The 25,421-nt window shown below is 45.0% G+C and overlaps 1 protein-coding gene across 1 annotated transcript in view; it reads right to left on the reverse strand.

The window, feature by feature from the left end:
- Positions 1–25,421, reverse strand: part of LOC135876190 (collagen alpha-1(IX) chain-like) — a 43,602-nt gene that overhangs the window by 11,155 nt on the left and 7,026 nt on the right. The window contains exons 3-18 of the mRNA XM_065401393.1: positions 20,314–20,437; positions 19,191–19,584; positions 16,884–16,961; positions 16,089–16,181; positions 15,947–16,000; positions 14,531–14,584; positions 14,391–14,444; positions 13,837–13,890; positions 13,600–13,653; positions 12,633–12,677; positions 11,285–11,338; positions 8,578–8,631; positions 1,006–1,050; positions 861–914; positions 713–766; positions 558–611 (exon numbers count right to left, since the gene is read on the reverse strand). Of these exons, the coding sequence (XP_065257465.1) occupies positions 558–611; positions 713–766; positions 861–914; positions 1,006–1,050; positions 8,578–8,631; positions 11,285–11,338; positions 12,633–12,677; positions 13,600–13,653; positions 13,837–13,890; positions 14,391–14,444; positions 14,531–14,584; positions 15,947–16,000; positions 16,089–16,181; positions 16,884–16,961; positions 19,191–19,584; positions 20,314–20,437 (1,319 nt within the window). The remainder of the gene's footprint in view (positions 1–557; positions 612–712; positions 767–860; positions 915–1,005; positions 1,051–8,577; positions 8,632–11,284; positions 11,339–12,632; positions 12,678–13,599; positions 13,654–13,836; positions 13,891–14,390; positions 14,445–14,530; positions 14,585–15,946; positions 16,001–16,088; positions 16,182–16,883; positions 16,962–19,190; positions 19,585–20,313; positions 20,438–25,421) is intronic.

The raw sequence follows: 25,421 nt of genomic DNA on the forward strand, positions 1-25,421 counted from the left end.
TTTGTGGTAGACGAACGACAGGATCCTCCTTCCCGTGGGAGAGCCCAGCCCCAACCACAAGAAGGTGTGCTGTTTTGTTACTTTTTTAAAGAACCCACCAAGGAGAGGGATCTCTCTCTCTCTTACTTTCTTCCCAATAACAGGAGCCCTAGAATCATAGCAACTTTTGTCCTCTGCACAGCCCCAACATTTAGGAGAGAGGGACTCAAATATTGTCTAGGACTAGTTATGGAACAGGGAATTTATTTGTATGTACAGACTACTCCCAAATACCTTCGCTTCTATAGACAACTATAGAAGTGAGTCTCATTTGCTTCTGTCTTTACATATTGAGGCCAGGGGCCAAAATCCAAATCCTTATTGCCCTACTCAAGCAAGTAGTCCAGTTAACTTCTATGGAACTACTTGTGTGAATAAAGGCAAACTGGATTCAGCCCTGGGTCACCAACCTGACTGAGGAACAGCTCCCATATGCTGCCTTCTGATGCATGCGTCTCCCAGAAAGCCATGTCACTGAGAAACTAGACCGGGCCCTTCACAAAGAGAATGATACTTACTGTTCTTCTCCAAGGGCCTTCAGGACCTGCTTCTCCTAGAAATCCTTTCTCTCCCTACATAAGGGTAAAATAGATTATTTTAATCTACATAAAAAAGTATAAATACATTAATAATAGATAGTTGAGGGAATAAATTCAGATTTTAAAAACTCTACCTTTAAACCCAAAGTACCTTGACCACCCTCTGGCCCTTGAGATCCTTGATAGGCCTAAAGAAAACGCAGCAATTAAGACAAAGAGGTTAGTTTTTAAGATTACATAAAACAAAATACTGGTTACTTCAGAATTCCACACCCCATTTACCTCTATACCAGGATCCCCCTCTCGCCCAGGCAATCCAGGATCTCCACGTATTCCCTGTAAATGAACAAAATCCCATCAAGTAAACATACAAAAACAGATTGTGCAGTTTAGCAAGATGGAAAAATTAGGCTTATTCATACGATACCTTTGGACCAGGTGTACCTTTCCTTCCTCGAGATCCGGTAAAACCCTAGATAAACAATTAATGCATTGTTTTTTATTAGATTTTTTAAAAAACCACAAAGGCCAACTGTGATCATTATAACTGTGACAGTATACAAGCAGGTATAGGTATCTAGTATCTGACAAACCAATGAAATTCTGGCGGGGCATGGCTATTTAATCCTATTTTCTCAATTTTTTAAATATCAGCCATATATATATAATGGAATGTATTTGGCTTTCTTAATAATAGTATAAAATCATAATATTTTCCTTGTACAATAAACAAGCACATATTCAGTATCAATAGCCCAATTACTGTATTCTAAGGTTTCATAGTTAAAGGCCCTATTCTGTAAATACATTAAATGGGCATAGTGCTTATTATTATGATATTAGATGGTGCCTTTAGGCATAGCCCTGAGTATGGGATGTGCGTAGCTGCACCGCCTTGCTGGATTCCAGCAACTCTGGAAGGCACTGTGTCTCAGACACACCTCGAGGGCACAGTTCTTCTGGCACTGCTTTCTTATACTGGGGAAATGAGAGACTAAGGGTATGCCTATACTACCCGCTGGATCGGCGGGCAGCAATCGATCCAGCGGGGGTCGATTTATCGCGTCTAGGGGGGAGCGGCAGCAGTCAACTCACCACAGTGAAGACTCCGCGGTGCGTAGATCTAAATACGTCGACTTCAGCTACATTATTCACGTAGCTGAAGTTGCGTAGCTTAGATCCATACACACACACACACACACACACACAGTGTAGACCAGGCCTAAGAAGAGTAATCTACTATAGCCCTTTACAGATCACAGCATACTTCCTGCTGCCCATGTCCGGCCACCTCCACTGACTGGTTCATAGGGAGGTAGAGCCAGACATCTCAATTGTACCATGTCAAGTGCTAGGTTCCAAATGAAAGTAGATTCTATCTCCTAATCCCACTGCACCACAGGGAAGGGAGCAAGCAGAGAAGGTTTTCCTTGAAAACTTTGGGACCCTTGGTTCCCTTCTTCTCTCCAGGGATCAGACAGAGGTTCTGAGGGAAGAAATATAGGAACCAACCAAGTTTATGGGGAGGAGTGATCAGAGGCAAACAGGCTGGGCTGTTGGTATGTGGAGAACTGACGAGTTGAGCTAGATCTCAGCAATGGTAGGAAAGCAGCCATTAGTGGGCTATTACTTCCCCTCCCACATGGGTGAGCAGGGATAGGTAGGCAGGGGAATAGAGTGGGTGGAGCTGAGCTGGCCAAAAAGAGGAAATACCTGTACCAGGAAAAACACTGGTGCATCTTATTTCCCCACAGAACAAGGAGAAAGCAGGGACTTAATTGTGTGGCTTTCAGAGACCGTACAAGAACATGCTGCCCCTTACTCAAGCTGGTCAAGGTGTCAATCCAACCACGTATGGGAAGCTTCAGTACTGAACTTTGGTCTGTCAAACACTAATACAAAGCAATGGTTGAGAAATGTTAGTGACAAATTCATCCCAATGGAGCTCTACTGAAGCCAATTAATAAATCTGGCCCTAATTGTTTTAGAGTTTGTTTGCCTAAAAGTAACATCCCATACATAACACCTCTGCCCTGTAAATGTTTTCTGCTCCCTCTATCCCTAGTCATTCTTTCCACTCATTTTTCAAATTGTATTTTTCTATTACTATTTAGGGCACAATCCTACTTAACTCAATGGGTGTTTTGACACTGAGATCAATGGGAGCAAGATAGGCCCCTGTCACAGGGTGACTGTCCCCTTTAAAAGTATATGGAGGCCAGCCACACCTGTACCATAATTAATTAGTTGCTTCACAACCTGTAACACGCTGATGCACCCAGACCAGCAATCCCAAGACACAAGGAAATCGAAGCAAGACACGCAGGTGGTCAATCAAAATGTATAACCATGGCACAGTTAAGTCAGCAACAGCTGGAACAAAATACAATAGCAGTCCAAATGGCAGGTATGTAGCAACAGGCCCTGAGTAACCGTACACACACACACACACACACACACACACACACACGAGAACACTGAACTGAGTTCAGGGAGCAGGAACCAGGAAAAAAATAGGAGCAGGAAGCAATAAGCAGGAAGCACACACACACACACACACCAATCATCACAATTTTCTTCTTTTTTCCCCCAAACGTTCAACAGCACCTTGCTGGTAACTAGGGGTGATCCCAGGGCCAGGGCAGCCTCCGGAGTGGCCGCCCCAAGCACCTGCTTGCTAAGCTGGTGCCTGGAGCCGGCCCTGACCAGGGCCATAGGTTATACCTCCGATTCAATGCAGGGGGTGGATGCTGTTGCTCTGGTGCAACTTTCCCAATTGGCCACATGACATCATCATACACAGAAAAAGAGTGTCCTCTTCCCTATTTGTTTCCCTTTCAGTACACAGTATATCTCGCTGGTTAACAACATGTTCTCCATGTGATAAATGTGCTTGCCATTCTCTGTACCCTTCAGCCTCCAAGATCATGCCACAAACATCAAAAATTCTTCCAGATCCTCATCTAACATATGATGCTTGTCCAGGATAGAATGCATGAAGTCTTGCACAGATGCGCTTGTTAAAACTCATATATTTCCTAGTCCCATCAGTTGGCTCTGAGGGGTGGGATGAAACTTTTCCATCAGCAGAGGCAACTTGTTCCTCATAGGTTGGCTGAAGAGCCAATAGATAAGGGTTTCTCCAGTACTTTCATGAAGTGTACCCCAATATCATATAAGCTAAGACTCAATGCAATAGAAAGGAATGTATCTAGACATTCCTCCAGTATGCAAGCTACACATTTCTTCAGAGTCCCATGCAGTCTCTCCACTATCCCATTTCCTTGGGGATGGTACACAGCAGGTTTATAATGTACTTTAACAATATTCCTCAGAAAACCTTCAAACCATCTTGATACAAAAGGTGTCCCATTATCTGAAACAAGGCTCTCTGGCAGGCCAAACATCACATATAAAATGATTAGGCAAGAAATGAGCTCCTTTCACGTGTCTTGTGAAATTATGAATGCAAATAGATAAAGTGAGTAATAATCTATAACAGTGAACAGAGTATAGCCATGGGAACTGCGCCCAGGTCCCAATTGCATGAATCAGTCTAAGTCACTACAGGCTTCCTTGGATCAAAATAAGCATGGGATTGGATCCCAAAGAGGACTTGATGCAGGGTTTCAAAACCCTGCTTTGTCTCTTTAGTCCAAACCAACTGGCCACAAACTAAAATGTGGCAAAGCATGGCAACCTCTATATTGAGCTAGGCCAAGGAATGAACATAAAGTGCTACTATCAGTGGGTAATGGTAGCAAAGCAACAGCATGGAGCCATTCAGATGTTGGTTTCATACCATCGACAGACAGAATTCCCTACAAACTATACAGCATCTTTTGTTAAACTGCACTTGGCTGCATTCAAGGCCTGGTCTACACTATGAGTTTAGGTCGAATTTAGCAGCGTTAAATCGAATTAACCCTGCACCCGTCCACACAACGAAGCCATTTACTTCGACATAAAGGGCTCTTAAAATCGATTTCTGTACTCCTCTCTGACGAGGGGAGTAGCGCTGAAATCGACATTGCCGGTTCGAATTAGGATTAGTGTGGACGAAATTCAACGGTATTGGCCTCCGGGAGCTATCCCACAGTGCACCACTGTGACCGCTCTGGAAAGCAATCTGAACTTGGATGCACTGGCCAGGTAGACAGGAAAAGCCCCGCGAACTTTTGAATTTCATTTCCTGGTTGCCCGGATAAGGCGGCGAAAAAAACGCACGTGAGACTAAATGTTCTCGGAAATCATGCAATCGACCCACAATGAAAGAGCTCATCTGAATGAGTGGAAGGACACAGTATCAAAGTACAGGAAAGATGCCAGTGAACGTGAGGACAGGAGGGACCAACGTGAGGACAGGAGGGACCAACGTGAAGAGAGGAGGGACGCTCGAGATGAGAGGTGGCGGCAGGAAGATCAGAGGTGACGGCAGGAAGATCAGAGGAGGCAGGATGCAATGCTGGGGCTACTGCGGGATCAAACGGACATGCTCCGGCGTCTGGTGGAGCTTCAGGAACGGCAACAGGATCACAGAGTGCTGCTGCAGCCCCTGTATAACCGCTCTCCCGCCTCCCCAAGTTCCATAGCCTCCTCACCCAGACGTATAAGAACGCAGGGAGGGAGGCTCCGTGCACCCTGCCACTCCACCCCAGTGGACAGCCCAAGCAAAAGGCTGTCATTACTTTGAACTTTTGAAGTGGCCTTTTCCTTCCCTCCTCCTCTCCTCCCAAACCCCACCCGGGCTACCTTGTCAGTTCTCTCCCTCTTTTTATAATCAATTAATAAATAATACATTATTTTTAAATGATAGTGACTTTATTTCCTTTGAAAGCAAGCTGTGATCGAAGGGGGAGGGTGGGTTGCTTACAGAGAATGAGTCAGTAAAGGGGGCGGGTTTTCATCAAGGAGAAACAAACAGAACTTTCACACCGTAGCCTGGCCAGTCATGAAACTGGTTTTCAAAGCTTCTCTGATGCACAGTGCTTCCTGGTGTGCTCTTCTAATTGCCCTGGTGTCTGGCTGCGCGTAATCAGCGGCCAGGTGATTTGCCTCAACCTCCCACCCCGCCATAAAGGTCTCCCCCTTACTCTCACAGAGATTGTGGAGCACACAGCAAGCAGCAATAACAATGGGAATATTGGTTTTGCTGAGGTCTGAGTGAGTCAGAAAGTGCGCCAGCGACCCTTTAAACATCCAAAAGCACATTCTACCACCATTCTGCACTTGCTCAGCCTGTAGTTGAACAGCTCCTGACTACTGTCCAGGCTGTCTGTGTATGGCTTCATGAGCCATGGCATTAAGGGGTAGGCTGGGTCCCCAAGGATAACTATAGGCATTTCAACATCCCCAACGGTTATTTTCTGGTCTGGGAAATAAATCCCTTGCTGCAGCCGTTTAAACAGATTAGTGTTCCTGAAGATGCGAGCGTCATGAACCCTTCCCGGCCAGCCCACGTTGATGTTGGTGAAACGTCCCTTGTGATCCACCAGTGCTTGCAGGACCATTGAAAAGTAACCCTTGCGGTTTATGTACTGGCTGCCCTGGTGCTCCGGTGCCAAGATAGGGATATGGGTTCCATCTATCGCCCCACCACAGTTAGGGAATCCCATTGCAGCAAAGCCATCTACTATGACCTGCATATTTCCCAGAGTCACTACCTTTGGTAGCAGCAGCTCAATGATTACTTTGGCTACTTGCATCACAGCAGCCCCCACAGTAGATTTGCCCACTCCAAATTGATTCCCGACTGACCGGTAGCTGTCTGGTGTTGCAAGCTTCCACAGGGCTATCGCCACTCGCTTCTCAACTGAGAGGGCTGCTCTCATCTTGGTATTCTGGCGCTTCAGGGCAGGGGAAAGCAAGTCACAAAGTTCCATGAAAGTGCCCTTACGCATGCGAAAGTTACGCAGCCACTGGGAATCGTCCCAGACCTGCAACACTATGCGGTCCCACCAGTCTGTTCTTGTTTCCCGGGCCCAGAATCGGCATTCCACGGCTATAACCTGCCCCATTAACAGCATGATCTCCAAAGCGCCGGGGCCCGCGGTTTGAGAGAATTCTGTGTCCATGTCCTCATCATTCTCGTCGCCACGCTGCCGTAGCCACCTCCTCCTCGCCTGGTTTTTCAGGTCCTGGTTCAGCATAAACTGCACGATAATGTGCGAGGTGTTTACAATGTTCATGACTGCTGTCTTAAGCTGAGCGGGCTCCATGCTTGCCGTGGTATGGTGTCTGCACAGTTCACCCAGGAAAAAAGGTGCGAAACGGTTGTCTGCCATTGCTTTCATGGAGGGAGGGGTGAGGCTGTACCCAGAACCACCAGTGACAATGTTTTTTGCCCCATCAGTCATTGGAATCTCAACCCAGAATTCCAATGTGCGGGGGAGACTGCGGGAGCTATGGGATAGCTACCCACAGTGCAACGCTCTGGAAGTCAACGCTAGCCTTGGTACATGGACGCACACCGCCGAATTAATGCGCTTAGTGTGGCCGCATGCACTTGACTTTATACAATCGGTTGCCAAAAATCAAATTCTGTAAATTCAGAGTAATCCCGTAGTGTAGACATACCCCAACTGTATGCCAACTTGTTGGAGTTGGTCTAGCTGGTCCAGAATAGCATTATGCTCAGGAAGGGTCTTAGCAAAGATGAGAATGTCATCCTGGACATTATCGAAGAGCTGAGAGATCACTCTCAGAAAAACCCCAGGAGCAGAAACTACACCAAAAGGTAGCCATTTATAGTAGTACTTCCCAAATCATGTACTGAAAGTCAATAAAAGCTGTGAACTTTCAAGCCACAGGTATTTGCCAATAAATGGATCGGTAATCCAACTCAGAGAAAGTCCAGGATCTATTTACCTGGCATATCACCCCTTTGAAGGTTGGCAATTGAAACTGCTCATGTTTCATATATTTATTAACTGCTCTAAAATCTGTGCACATTCAAATGTTGCCATTCTTCCTTTATATGATAACTGTGGGTGAGCTCCAATCCAAATGTCAGGTATGTAACAGCAGGGCCTGGGTAACTCTACACACCCAACGCTATGTACATGCACAGAAACAGACACTGGAACACTGAGTTCAGGGAGCAGGAACCATGAAACAAACAGAAACAGGGAGCAGGAGGCAATAAGCAGGGATGCATCATACACACACCAGTCGTTACACAGCCTGAGGGGCAGGACTAAGGAGGGTCAGGTGATAGACTAATGGAATGAGAGTGAGGTCAGTCAAAAGTTGAAAGCACAAGGAGTGAGCAGGCAGGCGCTCAGGCTGGCTGGCTTCTGTGATAGGTCCTGCAAGGAAAAGGGTCATCCAGGGGAACCAGCCTGGGGCTCTATACCGGTCCAGGAAGGACATGAGGCACTGAGCCCAGAAGGTGAGGGACTTTTCTATTTGGTGGGACTTTTTAGTTTGGACTCTTGCTACCCCAGAAGAGGTTATGTTTGTTGTGACTTGGCTGGAGAGCTAAGCCACATCTCCAGCACAGACTAGTGTGCAAAGAGCCAGGGAGACCCACCTGGGGGAGGGAAACTGAGGCACGGCACCGTGTTTGGCCAACAGGGAGCACTACTGAGCAGCCATGTCCCTATGACAGTCCCTTGTTCTTCTTTTGTGAATTTTATATGATTCTTTTATGTGTGGAGAGTGAGGTCACCATCTATTCAGTTCTAAGCCTCTCTACTGAGGCTGCCAATATCAATGCTAATGAGTGCAAATCGTGATAATGGTTCTCGTGATATTACTGTCTAGTGGGAACTGGACTAAGACCATTTCATTTTAGAGACCAGTCAATTAACGTCAGATGGAAACAACTTGTGAGACTAATCACTAGCAGCTTGGGATGCATTTGAACTGGTGACCTGGCAGTAAAAGACTCCATTTCCCATTTACCAATCCTCTAAACCATATGGTCCCTCTCTCTTTAGTAGTCTAGCTTTAGATACAGTAGAGTTGCTAGTTCTTGTAAAGCAGAAACATAGCTTACTGGAGCTCCTTTTGGTCCGGGTAGACCAAAATCTCCTGGAACACCAACGAGGCCCTGCAATTAACAAACACAAATACCTGCATTGTGTAAAAAGAGGTACTTCATGAACAACTAACTTCTACTATGAATTATCAGTGCAACTGTAACCTGTATAAAATCACCACATACAAGCAAGATACATTACTGTCCACTAGGAGCACAAAGTCAATCTTACACCTGAATATTGAAGATAATGAAGTCTTGGAAGGCAGGGTCAAGCCTGTAAGCATTATAAGAATAATGGAAAATATTTTGGTTCCACTGGAACATTCGTTGTAATAATTTGTGTGGTGTTTATCTGAAAGTAATAAAAGAAGTGTGAAGAACATGGGAGATATCTGTATTATTTTTTATGAATATTGTATACACCTTTTTCTATTTGATTGACTATCATGATGTCTGCCACAGGGGGGACAAATAATTAACTTAGGCTATGTCTACACTACATCATTTACAGTGGCACCAATGCAGCTGTGCCACTGTAGTGCTTCTGGTGAAGATGCTATAAGCAGACAGCGAGAGCTTTCCTGTTGGCTTAATAACTCCACCTCCGTGAGAAGCGGTAGCTATGTCATTGGCACTTAGGTCAGTACAACTTACATCGCCTGGGGAGGTGACTTTTTCACACCCCTGAGCAATGTACGTTATACCAAAGTAATTATAGCATAGACATAGTCTTAGTCCTCCTCTGCAGGATGGCAGACAATGGATACAGACAGCCCAATCGCTGATATTTAACCAAGCAATACAGGTATCAAGAACTGTAGTCCAAGGGGAGACTACTGGCCAAAGACTATTGACTTCCTAATGATCCACTGTAACAGAGTATTGGAGAATGGGGAGGGCAGTAAGAGATAAAGATGTTAAAATTTGCTATTAAAAATGTCTCTGCAGCAAGACCAGTTCCAAACCAGAGGACAAGATTGCGTAGGAGAAAAAGGAGTGCAGAATAATCTTGGATGCCCTGGAAGACACTAACTAAGACCCACTAAATAAGGAAGGGTCTTGTGTGCAGGTGTTTGTTGTTTTTCCCTAGATCTGTATATCGCTGTGCTGTGTCTAAGAGTAAAGTGTGTGTGTGATTTAGTAGTCCATATATGTAGTGAAGTGGAGTGGCCTCCCACACACCCAGAGGGGGAGGAACCCCGCACCGAGCCCTGGTGGGCGGAGCCAGGCCATGCTCAACCCTCCCACCAGAAGTCAGTGGGCGGGACAGGAAGTATAAAAGGTAGGGCTGGAAGCTCAGTTGGGCTGCAGCTGCCAGATGCCTCCTGCTTGCTCCAGAGCTGGGAGACTGCTGCAGGCCCCTGGGGAACTGAGGACTGGCCAGAGCCATACGCTGACCCGACCACGGAGTTGCCAGGAGTAGCACAGGCCTTCTACCCTGATGATCTGGACAACCCTTTGCAGACCCAGGTACAACCCAAGGGGGAGTTAGGAAGTGGCCCAGGGGCAGCTGACTCAAGACTAGCTGCAGCACCACCTGAGTTTAGGTCAGCTTATTATGGTCAGAATCCCCGCTGACCCAGTGGCAAATCCTGCTGCCACTGTTAGGGTGCTGGGCTGGGGTGCAGTGGAGTGGGTGGGCCTTGGCCCCCACCCCAACCCTGGGGTGACAATCTCCCCCTCTCTATGCCATGGAGCCAGTGTTTGTCGGTCATCCACCAAAGCTAGGATGCCCAAACCCCTTGCTGCTCGGCCCTGACCACAGCCTGAGCCCTAGACTCCTGTTGCCCTACCCTGACTGAGGGCCTGGGCTACTGACCTGCTGTAGTTGCTCGACCCTGAACACAGGCCCGAGCTATAGACTCTTGCCATGCCACTAAATCCCCATGACAGGCGACGCCCAGAGACGTAGTGAGGCGGACTGGCCTCCCCTGGACCCGGAAGGGGAGGAACCTTGCCGCTGAACCACTACACTGTTACTTGCTTTAAGTGTCACAAAGTCCCTGGAGGGTGAAATACTAATCTAGAGCACCCACAAATTGTGGATCTTGTGATTTGGGGGTCAGCACTGATCTTGGGGCACAGGGTAGCTGGACCACAGGGCCCCCCATCCTGAGAAGCAATACCAGACTTGGAGACTGTACAACAGGAGTATGCCTCAAAGACCAGATATAGAAAAGAAGTGTTTGAATGCTACTGCAACTCAGTACATTGAAAACCCCATGGGATCCAGAGGTTTGGATCCAGTGCAGTAGTCTGGTGAGTTTAGCACAAGGGGGAGTTTAGCAAGAGTAAACAGGCAAAGCTCCATGACACTTACTTCACTAATTTAAAAAGAACAAACACTAAAGCTAATGAAAAAGTGTTAAATAATGTAGAAAAATACATAGTGACAGATTCTGAGCAGTGTTTGACATTCTCACAGATTGATTTTTATGGGAATAAATAGAGGTGATTCATGGAGTTTAAGATTAAATGAGACCCTTAGGATCATGTAGCCTGACCTCATGCTTAACATAGGCCATAGAATTTCACTCAGTGATTCCTGCATCAAGTCCATAACTTCTGGTTCAGCTACAGCATATCTTAGAAAGACAATCCTGATTTAAAGATTTCCACCACTTTCTTTGGTAAGTTGTTCCAATGCTAATTACCTTAAGTGTTAAAACTAACTAGTGGATTTAAGGAATTGTGTGTAAATATGTGCTTTAGTTAATATTACCCTAGGTCCTTCTTGGCCTGGTAAATCATCAGCTCCAGAGAAGCCTTCATTACCCTAGAAGCACAACAACAGACAAAAACAAAATTGAGTTCTCAACAGGTAAGATAATCACCTTATGGTGTATGTAGCTATGGAACAGTGATGCCTTTGTTTTCTGTATGCTGCACCTTAAAATTTCTAGACAGCTGCCATTTTCTTCCCAGAACAACTGCAAAGTCTATTATGCTGAAGGTTGCTAAGCATCTGGTTTTCGACCAGAACGGCCGATCGAAAAGGGACCCTGGCAGCTTCAGTCAGCACCATGTACTAGGCCAGCAAAAGTCCAGTCGGCGGCGCAGCAGGGCTAAGGCAGGCTCCCTGCCTGCCGTAGCTCTGCACAGCTCCCGGAAGCGGCCAGCATGTCTAGCTCCTAGGCGCAGGAGTGGCCAGAGAGGCTCCATGCGCTGCCCCCACTCCAAGTACCAGCTCCGCAGCTCCCACTGGCCGGGAACTGCGACCAATGGGAGCGGTGGGGGCAGCGCCTGTGGGCATGGGCAGCACACAGAGCTCCCTGGCCGAGCCTCCACCTAGGAGGCAGACATGCTGGCCGTTTCCTGGGAGTTGCACAGAGCCAGGGCAGGCAGGGAGCCTGCCTTAGCCCCACTGTGCCATGGACTGGGAGCCACCTGAGATAAATGCCGTCCAGCTGGAGCCCACACCACGAACCCCCTCCCACACCCAAACTCCCTCCTGGAGCCTGCACCTCAAACCCCTCCTGCACCCCAAATCTGTGCCCCACCCTGAGCCCCCACCTGCAGCCCAGAGCTCACAGCCACAGCCCGCACCCCCTCCTGCACTTTGAACCCTTCAGCCCCTGCCCAGAGCCCCCTCCTGCACCCCAAACCTCTCATCCCTGGCTCCACCCCAGAGCCTGCACCCCCAGATGGGGAGTCCTCACTTCCTCCTGCACCCCAACTTCCTGCCCCAGCCCAGAGACAGTGAGTGAGGGTGGGGGAGAGCAAGTGACAGAGGGAGGGCAGATGGAGTGAGTGGGAGGCAGGGCCTCAGAGAAGGGGTGGGGCAGGAGCAGGGCAAGGGTGTTCAGTTTTGTGCAATTAGAAAGTTGGCAACCCTAATTACAGAGGAGACATTCTGTGCTACCTCATTAAGATTTTTACTTCTGTTCTTCCTAGGAAAACAATCCTAAATAAGTCATTTTAGGGTGAAGATATATAGTTTCTTTTTGTGTATTGATATCAGACACCTAAACAACATATTAACACATTCAAAATACTGTGTTCAATTCTAGGTATAGCAAGGTTGTTTTGCAGTGTGTATGTAATATTGTTCTCTCTCTAAAGCATAGTACCTTCACTCCTTGGAATCCCATGATTTCCACAAGCCCCAGTTCTCCCTGATCTCCCTGAAATGTTAAAAAAATAACTACTGGTAATTCAGTCCTGGACACAAATATTTAATACACATGTAATATGTCTGTGTAAACCTCCAGCAGAAATCTAAAACAGAAATGCACTAAATAGTATCAGAGGGGTAGCCGTGTTCGTCTGGATCTGTAAAAAGCAACAGAGAGTCCTGTGGCACCTTTAAGACTAACAGATGTATTGGAGCATAAGCTTTCGTGCGTCTGACGAAGTGGGTATTCACCCACGAAAGCTTATGCTCCAATACATCTGTTAGTCTTAAAGGTGCCAGAGGACTCTCTGTTGCTTTTTACTAAATAGTAATGAGTTATCAAGGATCCCAATACACTTTACATAGAAATCTTTATATAAGAATCCCACGCCTATAATTGAAATACTATAGCACTTTATGTATTGTCTATGCAAGGATCACTCACTCACTACTGAAATGCAGCCACCCGTGGGGTGGAACATAGCAACCCTTCTGGACCAACAACACAACACAGCAGTTTTTAGGAGGGGGGATGAAAAAATGCTTTCAACTGAAATTACTAGGAAAATTTTAGTTATTCAGAGTGTAACAAGTGACCCAAGAATTTGGCAAAGACACTATGGGATCATTTAAAGAGCGCAAACAGTCAGAACTTCAGTGACAAAACTTATCAGCAGTTCATTACCCTGTAGAACCATGCTGGAGAAATGGTTCAGTCTCCACTCAGAGAAAATAATGCCATCTACTGAGTCATCATCATCATCATTTTCGGCAGCACCCTGTTTTTTCCATGAAGGTTTCCCATCCTAGTACTGACAAGGTCTTAGCTTGTTTCTCTTGCTTTTGAGATCACACCCATAGTGAAACTGATACAGCAGAGAAAATGGCAAGCTCAACTTGGGAGAGAGAAATTAAAAAACAACCTTTTCTCCTTTTGCCCCAGGTTCTCCTCTGTTTCCTGGTGTTCCAGATACCCCCTAAGAGAAAAATTAAATAGTTAGTACTAACAACTGCTTCCAAGACATAAGAAATTTGCAATTATGATTACCACTGCAGTGCAGACATTGCCATAATGTGTCTTGCATTTCTGTGATACACTACAAGATGCACCACAGAGATGCTTCCATGAGGATTTAAAGCGTTTAGACACATGTACTTACCTTGAAGCCCTCTGCTCCTGGCAATCCTTTGAGACCTAGAGGACCTTGATCACCCTTTGAAAGAAAAGAACACTATCAACCAAGAAAATACATTTGCACTAACTAGAACTGCAACAAGTCAGTTTATCTGTCTATCTAGTTTGCTGCCAGATCAGTCTGATGATGATTTCCCTGTAAACCATATTGATTTCCTAGCATTTTCCAACAGATATTACTAATTCAAATCAAAAACAAGTTATATGGACTAGAACCTGAGCTGCAGTAAATCACTGTAGCTCTACTGACTTTAATGAAGCTATGCCCTAAATTAGCTATGGCTCTAAATTATTTCTGATAGCAGATTCACGGTTAACATTTCATACTTACAGATGAAGTATTCTGTTTAATATTTTGGCAATGGCAACATGTTTCTGGGATACTTCAAATCACAAGTACATTGTTCATTTTCCCTTTTATATTTCACATAAAATACATGGCAAAAAAGTTAATAGGCTGCTTAGTTTCCTGTTTGATTCTGAACTTTGGCTTCATGCAGAATATAATGCAATACATACCCATTCACCATGTAACTCTCTCATTCCTTTTTCACCCTTAGTGCCCACTAAACCCTTAAAGGAAAATAAAATAAAATGTGATACAAACAAATGAAAAAAATCAGATATTTTTATATACTTGAACAATAAGTTAGTCATACTTTTGGACCAGGCTCTCCAGTGTTTCCATAATTTCCCGGGTTACCACGGACTCCCTATTAACAAGAAAAACAGTTTCATTGTTTAGTTTTAAGTGAATATAGTGCTAGTGAGTGTCATTGGAAAGACTGTATTGGGGTCTGAAGTTCTTTTTATATCCACACAAGAGTCAATGCAAGTTTTCCCCTGCTGCCAATCAAGGTCTTTAAGCCAGTCCTAGAGATTGAAGACCTCTACACCTATTCTGCCCTTAGCTTCTCTACTGAATCTTGCAACACCATCTAGTGGCAATTGTAATTGGGACTGAGTGAGCAATCTAGAAGAATTTCCAGTGTTAACTACACAGTTGGATTAAAGCATGAGGATATCGTCACATCACAGCCAAAAATGATACAATGCAAGCTCAACAGGGCTCACGCACTGGGGTAGGAGCTTGGGTGCAGGAAAGAAGCTGGTCAGATGACAAGAGAGCGCAGTCACTATCGATGATCTTTTTATACTTTTGGACTGGCTCCTGAAGTGCCAGCTCTCATGAGGTGATATCATAAAGTGACACCAAGACTACTGAAATCAAACCTGTGATGTTTAGGTTTAACTTGACAAGTTCAGACAGCTGACATGAAACTGAATATGTCTTTTTCCTGAATCATAAGAGGGACTTCTGCTCTTTAGGAATGAGACTAAAACTAATTTCCCATATGTGAGACTGTGTTAGAATTGCACGTTATCACTTTAAGAATGGGGTGGCATTCCTGGTCCTGCTTGCAGGCTAGAGGGCTCTGTAGCAAAGCATGAGCACAGAGTCAGTAATGAAAGAGCCAGCTTAAAGCAGGATGAGGTGAGCTGTGCCTTGCTGCCTTAGGGAGCAGCCTGTTTTCTCTCTGTGTATTTTTGGGTTCTTGTATGATATTGTTCTGAATTCTAAGAAATAAAGTAGTGTTAGGTTGCAACCTTCCAGCAATAGTATTTGTTTTTTATCTAACTTCTGTGAGTATTCTGAGAACATAAAACAATAGAACATGGATTCTCAACTCACAGGTCATGACCCCCAGCAATATCGGGGGTCATGACTACCCTCTTTTTCTTTATGGCTAGATTAGAAAGAGGTCCTGAAACTGTTTTCTGTTGTAACATGGGATCAAAGGATGGAAAGGGTTGAACCACAGACCACTGAACAAACTTTGGTTAAGGAAGCTGCAAAATCCTTTGGTCACAAGGTTTCAGCAGGAGCCTGGACCAGAAAGGGAAGGAGCAGGTAGTTCATTGCCCCTCTGCTGAAGCTCCCTTTTGTCCACCATGTACAGCAACGGTGAACATGTTTTCAAAGCCGCCAGTCTTCGTTACTGAGCAATGCAGACTATACAATGAAGGCATGTTGTCTTATTTAATATTAAAGATAAAGCATAAATGGTAATTACCAGATTTCCAACACTGACAGACTTTCCTTGTTCTCCCTTCTCTCCTTTTTGCCCCTGGTGCAGGAGTAGAAAAAGGGACATCATTTCTACACAAAAATTAAAAATGATCTTCACAAAAAGAAAGTTGATTTTTAAATTATACCTTGGGCCCTGTTGTTCCTTGATCTCCTGGTCTCCCATGGGCACATTTACATACTGTGTTTCCAGTAAGATCCTGTTGAGCGCTTGCTCCGCACTGACAATGAAGATACATGTTTTTTATTTTTTGCATTGCAAAGAGTGAGTTGAAGGACATGGCTGATTTGACGGCATGGGGAGCTGCCATCTCTGTTCTCCACAAACAGCATTAGAAAATGTTCCTGAATCATATAACAGAGCTGGCATTAGGCACACACATCAGGTGCATGGCTTTGGAGAGTTCTTGCTCTGTCAGCTTTCACTTTAAGCAGAACTGAATTTAGTGGCCTGCTGGGAACCCCATACGTACCTTGAGAGGTACACGCTACAGGCCCAGTCTCACCAGTGATGGTGGAACTAGGGGTGCTGCCACACCCCTGGCTTGAAGTAGCAATAACAAACACCAAATACATGGTCTCCATCATCAGCATCCCCACTATAAAAATTGTTCCAGCACCCCTGAAGCTCACTCTCAGCTACTAATGCCCTGCCCCATTTCCAGATGATGAAGCCCTTCTGAATCTGCATAATAATGACAACATCCTGAGCCCCATTCTATCCCTTCAGTCCCTTAGCAAAAACCATCCTGATCCACCCAACCAAACACTTCCCCTCCTCCCCATGTGACATGTGATTTGGGGAAGTCTCCCTGAGGCCCTGTATACCTCATTTTGCACAGAACACTGCAAAACCTGTGCTCACACTGTAGGTTAGTGCTGAAGCAAAGGAGTTCATGAAAGAAAGCACATAGCCTACTCACAACATCCAAAAGCTCACAGCAGCCTTCCGAGTAAGCTTTATCTGCGTCACAGTGCATTTCAAGTTGTTGTAAATCCACCTGACACATACAATCATTGGATTAAACTAATGTGAGCAATAGCAAATGTGCTAAATAAACGGGCTAAGAAAACCCCTCAGTGCACACGCGTGCAAATTCACACACTCACACCTACTCATTTTGTGCTCCTCGTCACATAGACACATTTGCCTCCATCTGCATCAGCTACATACACTCAGTCTACACACACAGTTGCGGACATTGACCAATTGTTCCTCCCCACACCCATTTTTTCCACCCCTCACCAATGAATTCAATACAAATTCTGTATCCGGAGTAGCTGCAGAATCTGGCTCACATTAAAAGAGCAAATTCTGTCTCTGCTGCTTTTCTCTTTTTAAATTCTAAATTACTCAGTCTGATTTCCTTGAATAATGCAAAATTTCAAGTCAAATACTTGCTGTATGCTCTATTATCCACTAATAAAATGACAACGGGTAAACAATTTTAAAAATCTTATTGGCTTTTCTCACTCTTCTGTGTTTGCTTGCATTCATAGCCTACAGAAATACTAAATCAAAATACAGTTGCCTCTAGCATAAAGCCTGTGCTAGGTCAGTAATTGCATTTGTTATTATATTTATATGTAGGAAGTATTTCACTGCTATTCTGAATGCTGATACTACAAATCTTTATTGCACAAAATAGTCACAACAATTTTTAGAGTCACATGCTCACCATCAGAGGGAACTCTAGCTAAAGTAATAAAATATTGCTGTATGCCACTTATAGGAAAAATATTGAATAGATAACTGTATGAAAAGTTGCTACTACTTTTGTGTTAATTAAAAGCCTGCTCCTGTACCTCTAAAATTAATGAGAGTTTTGTCATTGATTTCAGTGGGAGCAAGTGGAGAGAAAAAAGGAACCTGCTGGAGATATTAAATTTTAAGGGGCAGAAGGAATTTAAATGCAACAGATCCATTTGAAAAGTTCACAAACAAAAGGATATAAACTGTAGCTAAGGAAACTTCACCTTATGGGAGATTGCACAGAGGATAGTTAGTGTCTGGAATGGAATCCCACAGGCAGCACGATGAGCAATTATGAACAATTGCAGTGCCCGGTTTACAATGGCTCCAGTGGCTCCATGGAGCCGGGCCCATGCTCAGAAGGGGCCCCGGCCTGTTCCGCTTGCACTGTGCCCTGAGACCCTGCTGGCTCCCCTTGCCCTCCACTTGCTCCTCTCAGCCTGCCTGCCAGCTGGCCAAGGGCTCCTCTCCACCCCCTGCCCCGACCCCCCTGGCCAGACCTCAGTGCACCTCTGGCTCTGGGCAGTCTCTGCTTCCTACCACCTGTGGGGCCCCACCTTTCTCCCTGAAACTGAGCTGCCTGGGACTGGTGCAGAAGCCTGGCCTGTCTCAGCCAGGTGGGTGTGTGGTGGAAGTCAGTGTGAAGGGCTTGGCTGGGCCCCTCCAGGCAAGTGCATCTTGAGGGACCCTGGCCGGGGCAGGTCCTGGCCTGGCTGATCGTGCCACTCCCAAGGGGATGGAGCGATTCCCGGCCCTGAGACCAGCCCTGACTGTGCTGCCCGCTCAGCCCGGCAGACACTGTCGCCTCCCAGCAGGGCTGGTGACTGTGGCCGGGAGGCACGGGTTGGGGGAGTGGGTCTGTGGGGAGTATGGGGGGGGGGGGGGTGATGGGCTGTGAAGGAGCAGGGAGGGTCTGTGTGTGCTGGGGCACTAGGGAGTGGGGGTTATGTGGGGGGTGCTGGGCAGTTGTGGTGGGGCTGTGGGCAGGGGTGGTGTTGTGCAGGGCGCTGTGCATTTGTGGGTGGGTCTGGGGGGCCTCTGGTCATAGGGAGTTGGGGGGTGTTGGGCGGGGGGGAGCTGTGTGGTGTAGCATGGGCCTGCCCGCGAGGGGAAGGGGTATGTTGACAGCACAGGGCCGGGCAGGCCACTGTGTGTCTGGCAACTGCCGGTTTGTAAATAGTGCCCCCGCATTGGGCGGAGCGGGGCCGCCCCTGCCATGCCATGCCCCATTGCCTCTGGCTGGCTCCTGACTCCAGAGACTGACCTCCCCGCACCATTCTCCATTGCCTCCATGGGGGGGCACATAAGGTTAATCCAGCCCTGAACAACTGTATTTAGAAAAAGAATCAGGTGGACACAGAATAAAAACACTGAACATTAACTAGGTTCTCTGACCTAGCCTAATGGCTTTCTTCTCTTATATTTCCAGTAGATGACACTGTACAGTAACATTACTCATGCTAGATGAGCTACTTACCAAAACAGGAGACTCTTCTACTGATCTTTTTACCAGCAAAGTATATCCGTTTCCATAAACACCTCTCTGTTCATTTCCTGGAACTGCACTGACCTCCTGACAATCAATCAATAATTTTGCATCATCGCCTTTCACACTTAATGCTAACTTGTGCCAAGAACCATCAAAAGCCTTGTCCACATTGCTGAATGTCCTGAACATGAGTGTTTTGGATGGAGTGGCATGAAAGAAATCCAGAGATTTTTTGTCACGCAGGAAGCGAATACCAACTCTGGTTTTGCCAGCAGAATCACTAACTTGCCATAAATTCCACACATTTTGTGGAGTGTCTTCCAGCATCTTAAAAGTAGCAATGATGGAAAATTCTGAAGGCAAGCAGTCAGGATGAACACCACTAAAACAAGAACACATGCAGTCCAATTAAAGTCTACATATTGAGACACAATGTAAACCAAACCCCATTCAACAAATTTCATCTCTAATGCATTTAAACTTTATTATTTTAACAGTGCTGTAGTGTGGTAGAGAGTCAGCTAGAGAGTCACTAAGGAGTACATTTTAAGAGTGGTATTTCAAGGATTTGTCCACATAATGTTAATGAGATCACACACTTTATTACTCCCAGAGATGCTGAACAAAAGGCCAGATTCTACATTTTGCTCTCAGGCAAACTTCCACTGAAAACACGAGTGCACACACTGCACAATACCTTCACAAAGTGTAGTGTTTTCCTTCCACCCCCTTTTGGCACCTGGCAAGCTAGCCAGCATCAAGGTGCAGGGAGAAACTCAAGCGAGTGCAGTGACTCTTGCATGGTAGGTCTAAAGTGGTGAAAACTCCTTAGCACCCTCCGCCCATCCAGCTGCACAAAGACCAATCCCAATATAGCCCTTAAATCTTACTCACGTTCTGTGTTTAACTTAGGGTGACCAGAAGGCAAGTATGAAAAATTGGGACAGGGTGGGGGGTAATAGGTGCCTATATAAGAAAAAGCCCCCCAAATCAGGACTGTCCCTATAAAATCGGGACATTTGGTCACCCTAGTTTAACTATGATCCATTTCTTCAGCAAAATCTCTTAGTTTTAAGGAAGAAACAGACATAGAGTTTAATTTATAGCATACCTGGTGTTTTTCCTGAGCTGTATGGTAGGATTTATGCAGTAAACTAAAGAATCTGAGTTTGATCCTTCAACTATGTTTAGATCCGATGCTTTGGACAATCTGAACTCCTGAAGAAGATCAACCTCTGCAATTTTAAAAAGGTTTTATAATTAGTTTCATTTGCCAAAGATTTGAGTTGCTTGGTATTTTCTATTAAAACAACTCTCCTGGGGGAAATTGGCATAGAACTATTGACTCCAATGGAGTGAAGCCAAGTTATGGTCAATGAGATACTGGCCCTGTTAGTGCTGCCAATGGAAAACTGGTTTCTCATTGCTGGTTCTGTGCGAATATTTGTAAGTGGTCAGGTTTGGTTTCTGGCTCATCATAGGAGGGAGAATGCAGACAAAGAGAGCCCTTTTCTCCTGCTTGGGCACCTGTGCAGGGGGCAGCAGAACACTTGTGCTTGCATTCCCTTGACATATGATCTGAGGGACCACCAGATCATCTAGTCTTACCTGCTGTGTGTCACAGGCCACCAACAGCACCTTGCACCCACACACTAAACCCAGCAGCCAAAATTAGACCAAAGTATTACAGCGAACAGGAGACTAGTCTTTTATGTGCCACAGAAAGAGAACAGGAGGGATTGAGGTGCACCAATGCCTGAGGCCCCCACAGTAGCAGGGAATGACTAAGTGAGATAGTGACCTGCACCCACACACCACAGAGGAAGGCAAAAACAAACAAAAAACAGGTCACTGGCCAATCTGACCTGGAGGAAAATGCATTCCCAACCCCCATATAGTGAGCAAGAACCAACCAGCCAAATACCTGAGAGAGAGAATGCTGGGTGCCACCTCAGAGCACTTGCACACCCTGTCCAGTGTACTATCTCCAGCCATGGCCATCCCTGATGATTCAGAGAAAGGAGTGCAACAACAAAAACGCCTACCCCAGAATATACTGGTTTTGTTTTGGTGTTTGTTTGGGTCTTTAGGGTTTTTTTCCCTTGACAGATATTTAGGCAGGAAGACTATGACAGGTACAGAGGCAGCAGTGGTAGTGACTGAAGCCATGGAAGAGACAATGAAGATGACCAGATGTGGAAGCTGTGAGATGTACATGATCCTAGAGCAGATATCTGAAAAGAGCTTCATTTGTATGAACTGCCACATCATAGATCTGATGGAAGAGAAGATCTGAGGCTTGGAGATACAGGTAGAAACTATGGTTGAGTTTCAAAGGGGGTTTGAGCAGATGATGGAGCAAAGGCAAGAGGAGGCTGAAGGGAAAAGTCAAGACTTGCAGGTGCAGCTGGACTGAAGAACTTGGATGGGAGATTGCTGGGTGAGGAAAGTGGCCAGTGGAAGCAAGTGACTATGAGAACCAGGCAGAGGAAAAGACCAGCTAGTACTGGAGAAATAATGCTCAGGAACAGGTTTGCTGAGTTGGAAAATGAAGAAGGGGCACAGCAGGCTATAACTGAAGGAGGGAGGGCAAGGAAGAAGAAAAGAGCAGCCAATCCTGTAAGGAGAAGAGCCAATGGAGATACCCAGAATTCAGAGCTCCAGAAGGATACAGAATGACTTAGAGAAGATTGCATGGGAGAGAAAAAGACAAGAGGACTTGCAGACAGAAAGAACAGGAGGAAGGCCTGAGAATCACACCATCACCAGGAAAAGGCAGGTCTACATGATTGGGGACTCTCTACTAAGAAGAACAGACAGCTCATCCAGAGAACCGAAGGCTGTGCTGTCTTCCAGGATCCAAGATATGGGGTGTGGACCTGAGGCTGACGAGAATCCTAATGGGAGCAGGAAAGAATCCACTATTTATCCTTAATGTGGGAACAAATGACAAAGCTAGATTCTCTCTGGAATATATCAAGGGAGACTATGCCAGGCTGGGGAAGATGCTTAAGGAAATGGGGGCTCAGGTGATCTTCAGTGGGATTCTGCCTGTCCCTAGAGGAGAAGAATGAAGGTGAGACAACATTATGATGATCAACAGATAGCTCAGGCAATGATGCTATAAGGAGGACATTGGGATGTTTGACCACTGAGAGACATTCATAGACAGAAGACAGTTTTCTTGGGATGGACTCCACCTGAGTAAGGAGGGAAATAGACTTCTGGTAAGGAGGTTGGTGCAACTCATTAAAAGAGCTTTAAACTAGGAACTCAGGGGAGACGGTTGGGAGATGCTCATGATATCTCCAGGCCTGATTTTAACATTGAGAGGAAAGAAAATCAAGTAAGGAAGGATACCAGTCAGATAGTCGACAGTAGCAGTAGAATGACTGTACCCACTCGGGCGAGGAATGTGGGCAAAGCCAAGCAGCATCAGTTAAGATGTTCGTACACCAATGCAAGGAGCCTGGGTAACAAAACGGAGGAACTAGAACTACTCATGCAGAAAGTGAAACCAGATATTATAGGGATAACAGAAACATGGGGGAATAGTAGTCATGACTGGAGTACAGGTATTGAAGGGTATGTGCTGTTCAGGAAAGACAGAAATAAAGGAAAAGGTGGTGAGTAGCATTGCATGTTAATGATGAGGTAGACTGTAAAGAAATTAGAAGTGATGGAATGGATAAGCCAGAGTGTGTTTAGGTCAAAATCACTTTGGGGAAGAAAGCTACTAAAGGTTCCCACGATATAGTGCTTGGGGCGTGCTACAGACCACCAGGATCCAATTTGGCTATGGCTAGAGACCTCTAATGTTTTTAATGAAATAAATACTACTGGGAATTGTGGGATCATGGGAGACTTTAACTTCCCAGATATAGATTGGAGGGAAAGTGCTACTAGTAATAGTAGGTTTTCCTGGGTGTGATAGCTGAGAGATTTCTTCACCAAATAGTTGCTGAACCAACAAGAGTGATGCCATTTTAGATTTGGTATTGGTGCGTAGTGAGGACCTCATAGAAGAACTGGTGGTAGAGGACAACCTTGGTTTGAGTGATCATGAGTTAATTCAGTTTACACTAAATGGAAGGATAAACAAAAATAGATCTGCAACAAGAGTCCTTGATTTCAAAAGAGCAAACATTAATAAATTAAGGGAATTAGATAAGTGGACCAAAGAATTCAAGCATCTGAATAACTTGGAATAACTTTAAGTCAAAGTTGCCAAAGCTATCTGAAACCTGCATCCCAAGAAAGGGGAAAAAATTCATAGGGAAGGGTTGCAGACCAAGCTGCATGAGCAAGCATCTCAAACAGGTGATGATGAGAAAGCAGCAAGCCTACACGGAATGGAAGATGGGCGGGATCAGCAAGGAAAACTACCTCTTGGAGGTCAGAAAGTGTAGGGATAAAGCGAGAACTGCCAAAAGCCAAGCAGAGTTGGACCTTGGAAAGGGAATTAAAACCAATAGTAAAAGGTTCTATAGCCATATAAATAAGAAGAAAACAAGGAAAGAAGAAGTGGGACCACTAAGCACTGAGGATGGGGTGGAGATTAAAGATACTCTAGGCATGGTCCAATACCTAAACAAATACTTTGCCTCAGTTTTTAATGAGGCTAATGAAGAGTTTATAGGTAGTGGCAGGGTGGCTAACAGCAACAAGGATATGGAGGTAAAAATTACCACATTCGAGGTGGAAGACAAACTCAAACAGCTTAATGAGACTAAATTGCAGCCCCTGGGTAATCTTAATTATAGGAAGTGGCACATGAAATGGCAAGCCCAATAGCAAGGATTTTTAATGAATCTGTAAACTCGGGTATTGTACCCTATGACTGCAAAATTGCTAATATATTTCCTATTTTTAAGAAAGGGGGGAAAAACATGATCCAGGAAATTACAGGCCTGTTAGTTTGACCTCAATTGTATGCAAGGTTTTGGCACAAATTTTGAAAGTGAAAGTAGCTAAGGACATAGAGGTGAACAGTAAAGGGATAAAATACAACATGGCTTTACAAAAGGTAGATCATGCGAGACCAACCTGATCCCCTTCTTTGAGAAGATAACTGATTTTTTAGACAAAGGAAATGCAGTAGATCTAATCTACCTGGATTTCAGTAAGGCATTTGATACAGTTCCACATGGGAAATTATTAGTTAAATTGGTGAAGATGGGGATTAATATGAGAATTGAAAGGTGGATAAGGAACTGGTTAAAGGGGTGATTACAATGGGTCAGACTGAAAGGTGAATTGTCCGGCTGAAGGGAAGTTACTAGTGGAGTTCCTCAGGGATTGGTCTTGGGACCAATCTTATTTAATATTTTTATTACTGATCTTGGCACAAAAAGTGAGTGTGCACTAATAAAATTTGCAGATGACAGAAAGTTGGGAGGTATTGCCAATACAGAGGAGGACTGGAATATCATACAAAAAGATCTAGATCCTTGTAAACTGGAGTAATAGAAATGGGATGAAATTTAAGAGTGCAAAGTGCAAGGTCATGCACTTAGGGACTAACAAGAATTTTTACTATAAGCTGGGGACTTATCAGTTGAAAGCGACAGAGGAGGAGAAAGACCTGGGTGTACCAGTTGAACACAGGATGACTATGAGCCGTCAATGTGATGCGGCCATGAAAAAGGCTAATGCAATCCTAGGATGCATCAGGCAAGGTATTTCCAGTAGAGACCTTTCTTTTACGGAAACTTAATATTTATTTATTTTTCTACTTGATTTGTTCTACATTAATGTCTTTTCAAAACTAGATTGGTTGGTAACTATGAGCCTTTTCCTTCCTATGTTCTAATAGTGGATGCCTGGAAAATAACTGTTTTACACAATTGCTTATTCCATAAGTAATGAGAATGGTTTGTCAGGAAATGTGTTTCTTACTCTGCTAGATAAAAATAGAATTTCAACCACTTATTTACTTAGCAGCTAGGCTTCAGTACTGCCCACCATTTGAGGTGTCTACCTTCTGCTGCATAGTTTTGTTTTCCCATACCTTGATATAGGTGTCATCAGATGCCAGATTTCTTGTGACAGTATTTGAGCTACTGTAGGAATTATGAAGCAAAGTGAGACATTTATTATGTATATTTGCATGCGGATATCCAGAATGCTTTTCCAACAGTTATTTAAGACTTGAGAACAAATTGCACTGTTATATTGTGTGTTCTTTGTTATTATAAGCAATAGCATAATTCTTAGTTG

This window comes from Emys orbicularis, chromosome 3 (assembly GCF_028017835.1).
Source record: "Emys orbicularis isolate rEmyOrb1 chromosome 3, rEmyOrb1.hap1, whole genome shotgun sequence".
Taxonomy (NCBI): Eukaryota; Metazoa; Chordata; order Testudines; family Emydidae; genus Emys; species Emys orbicularis.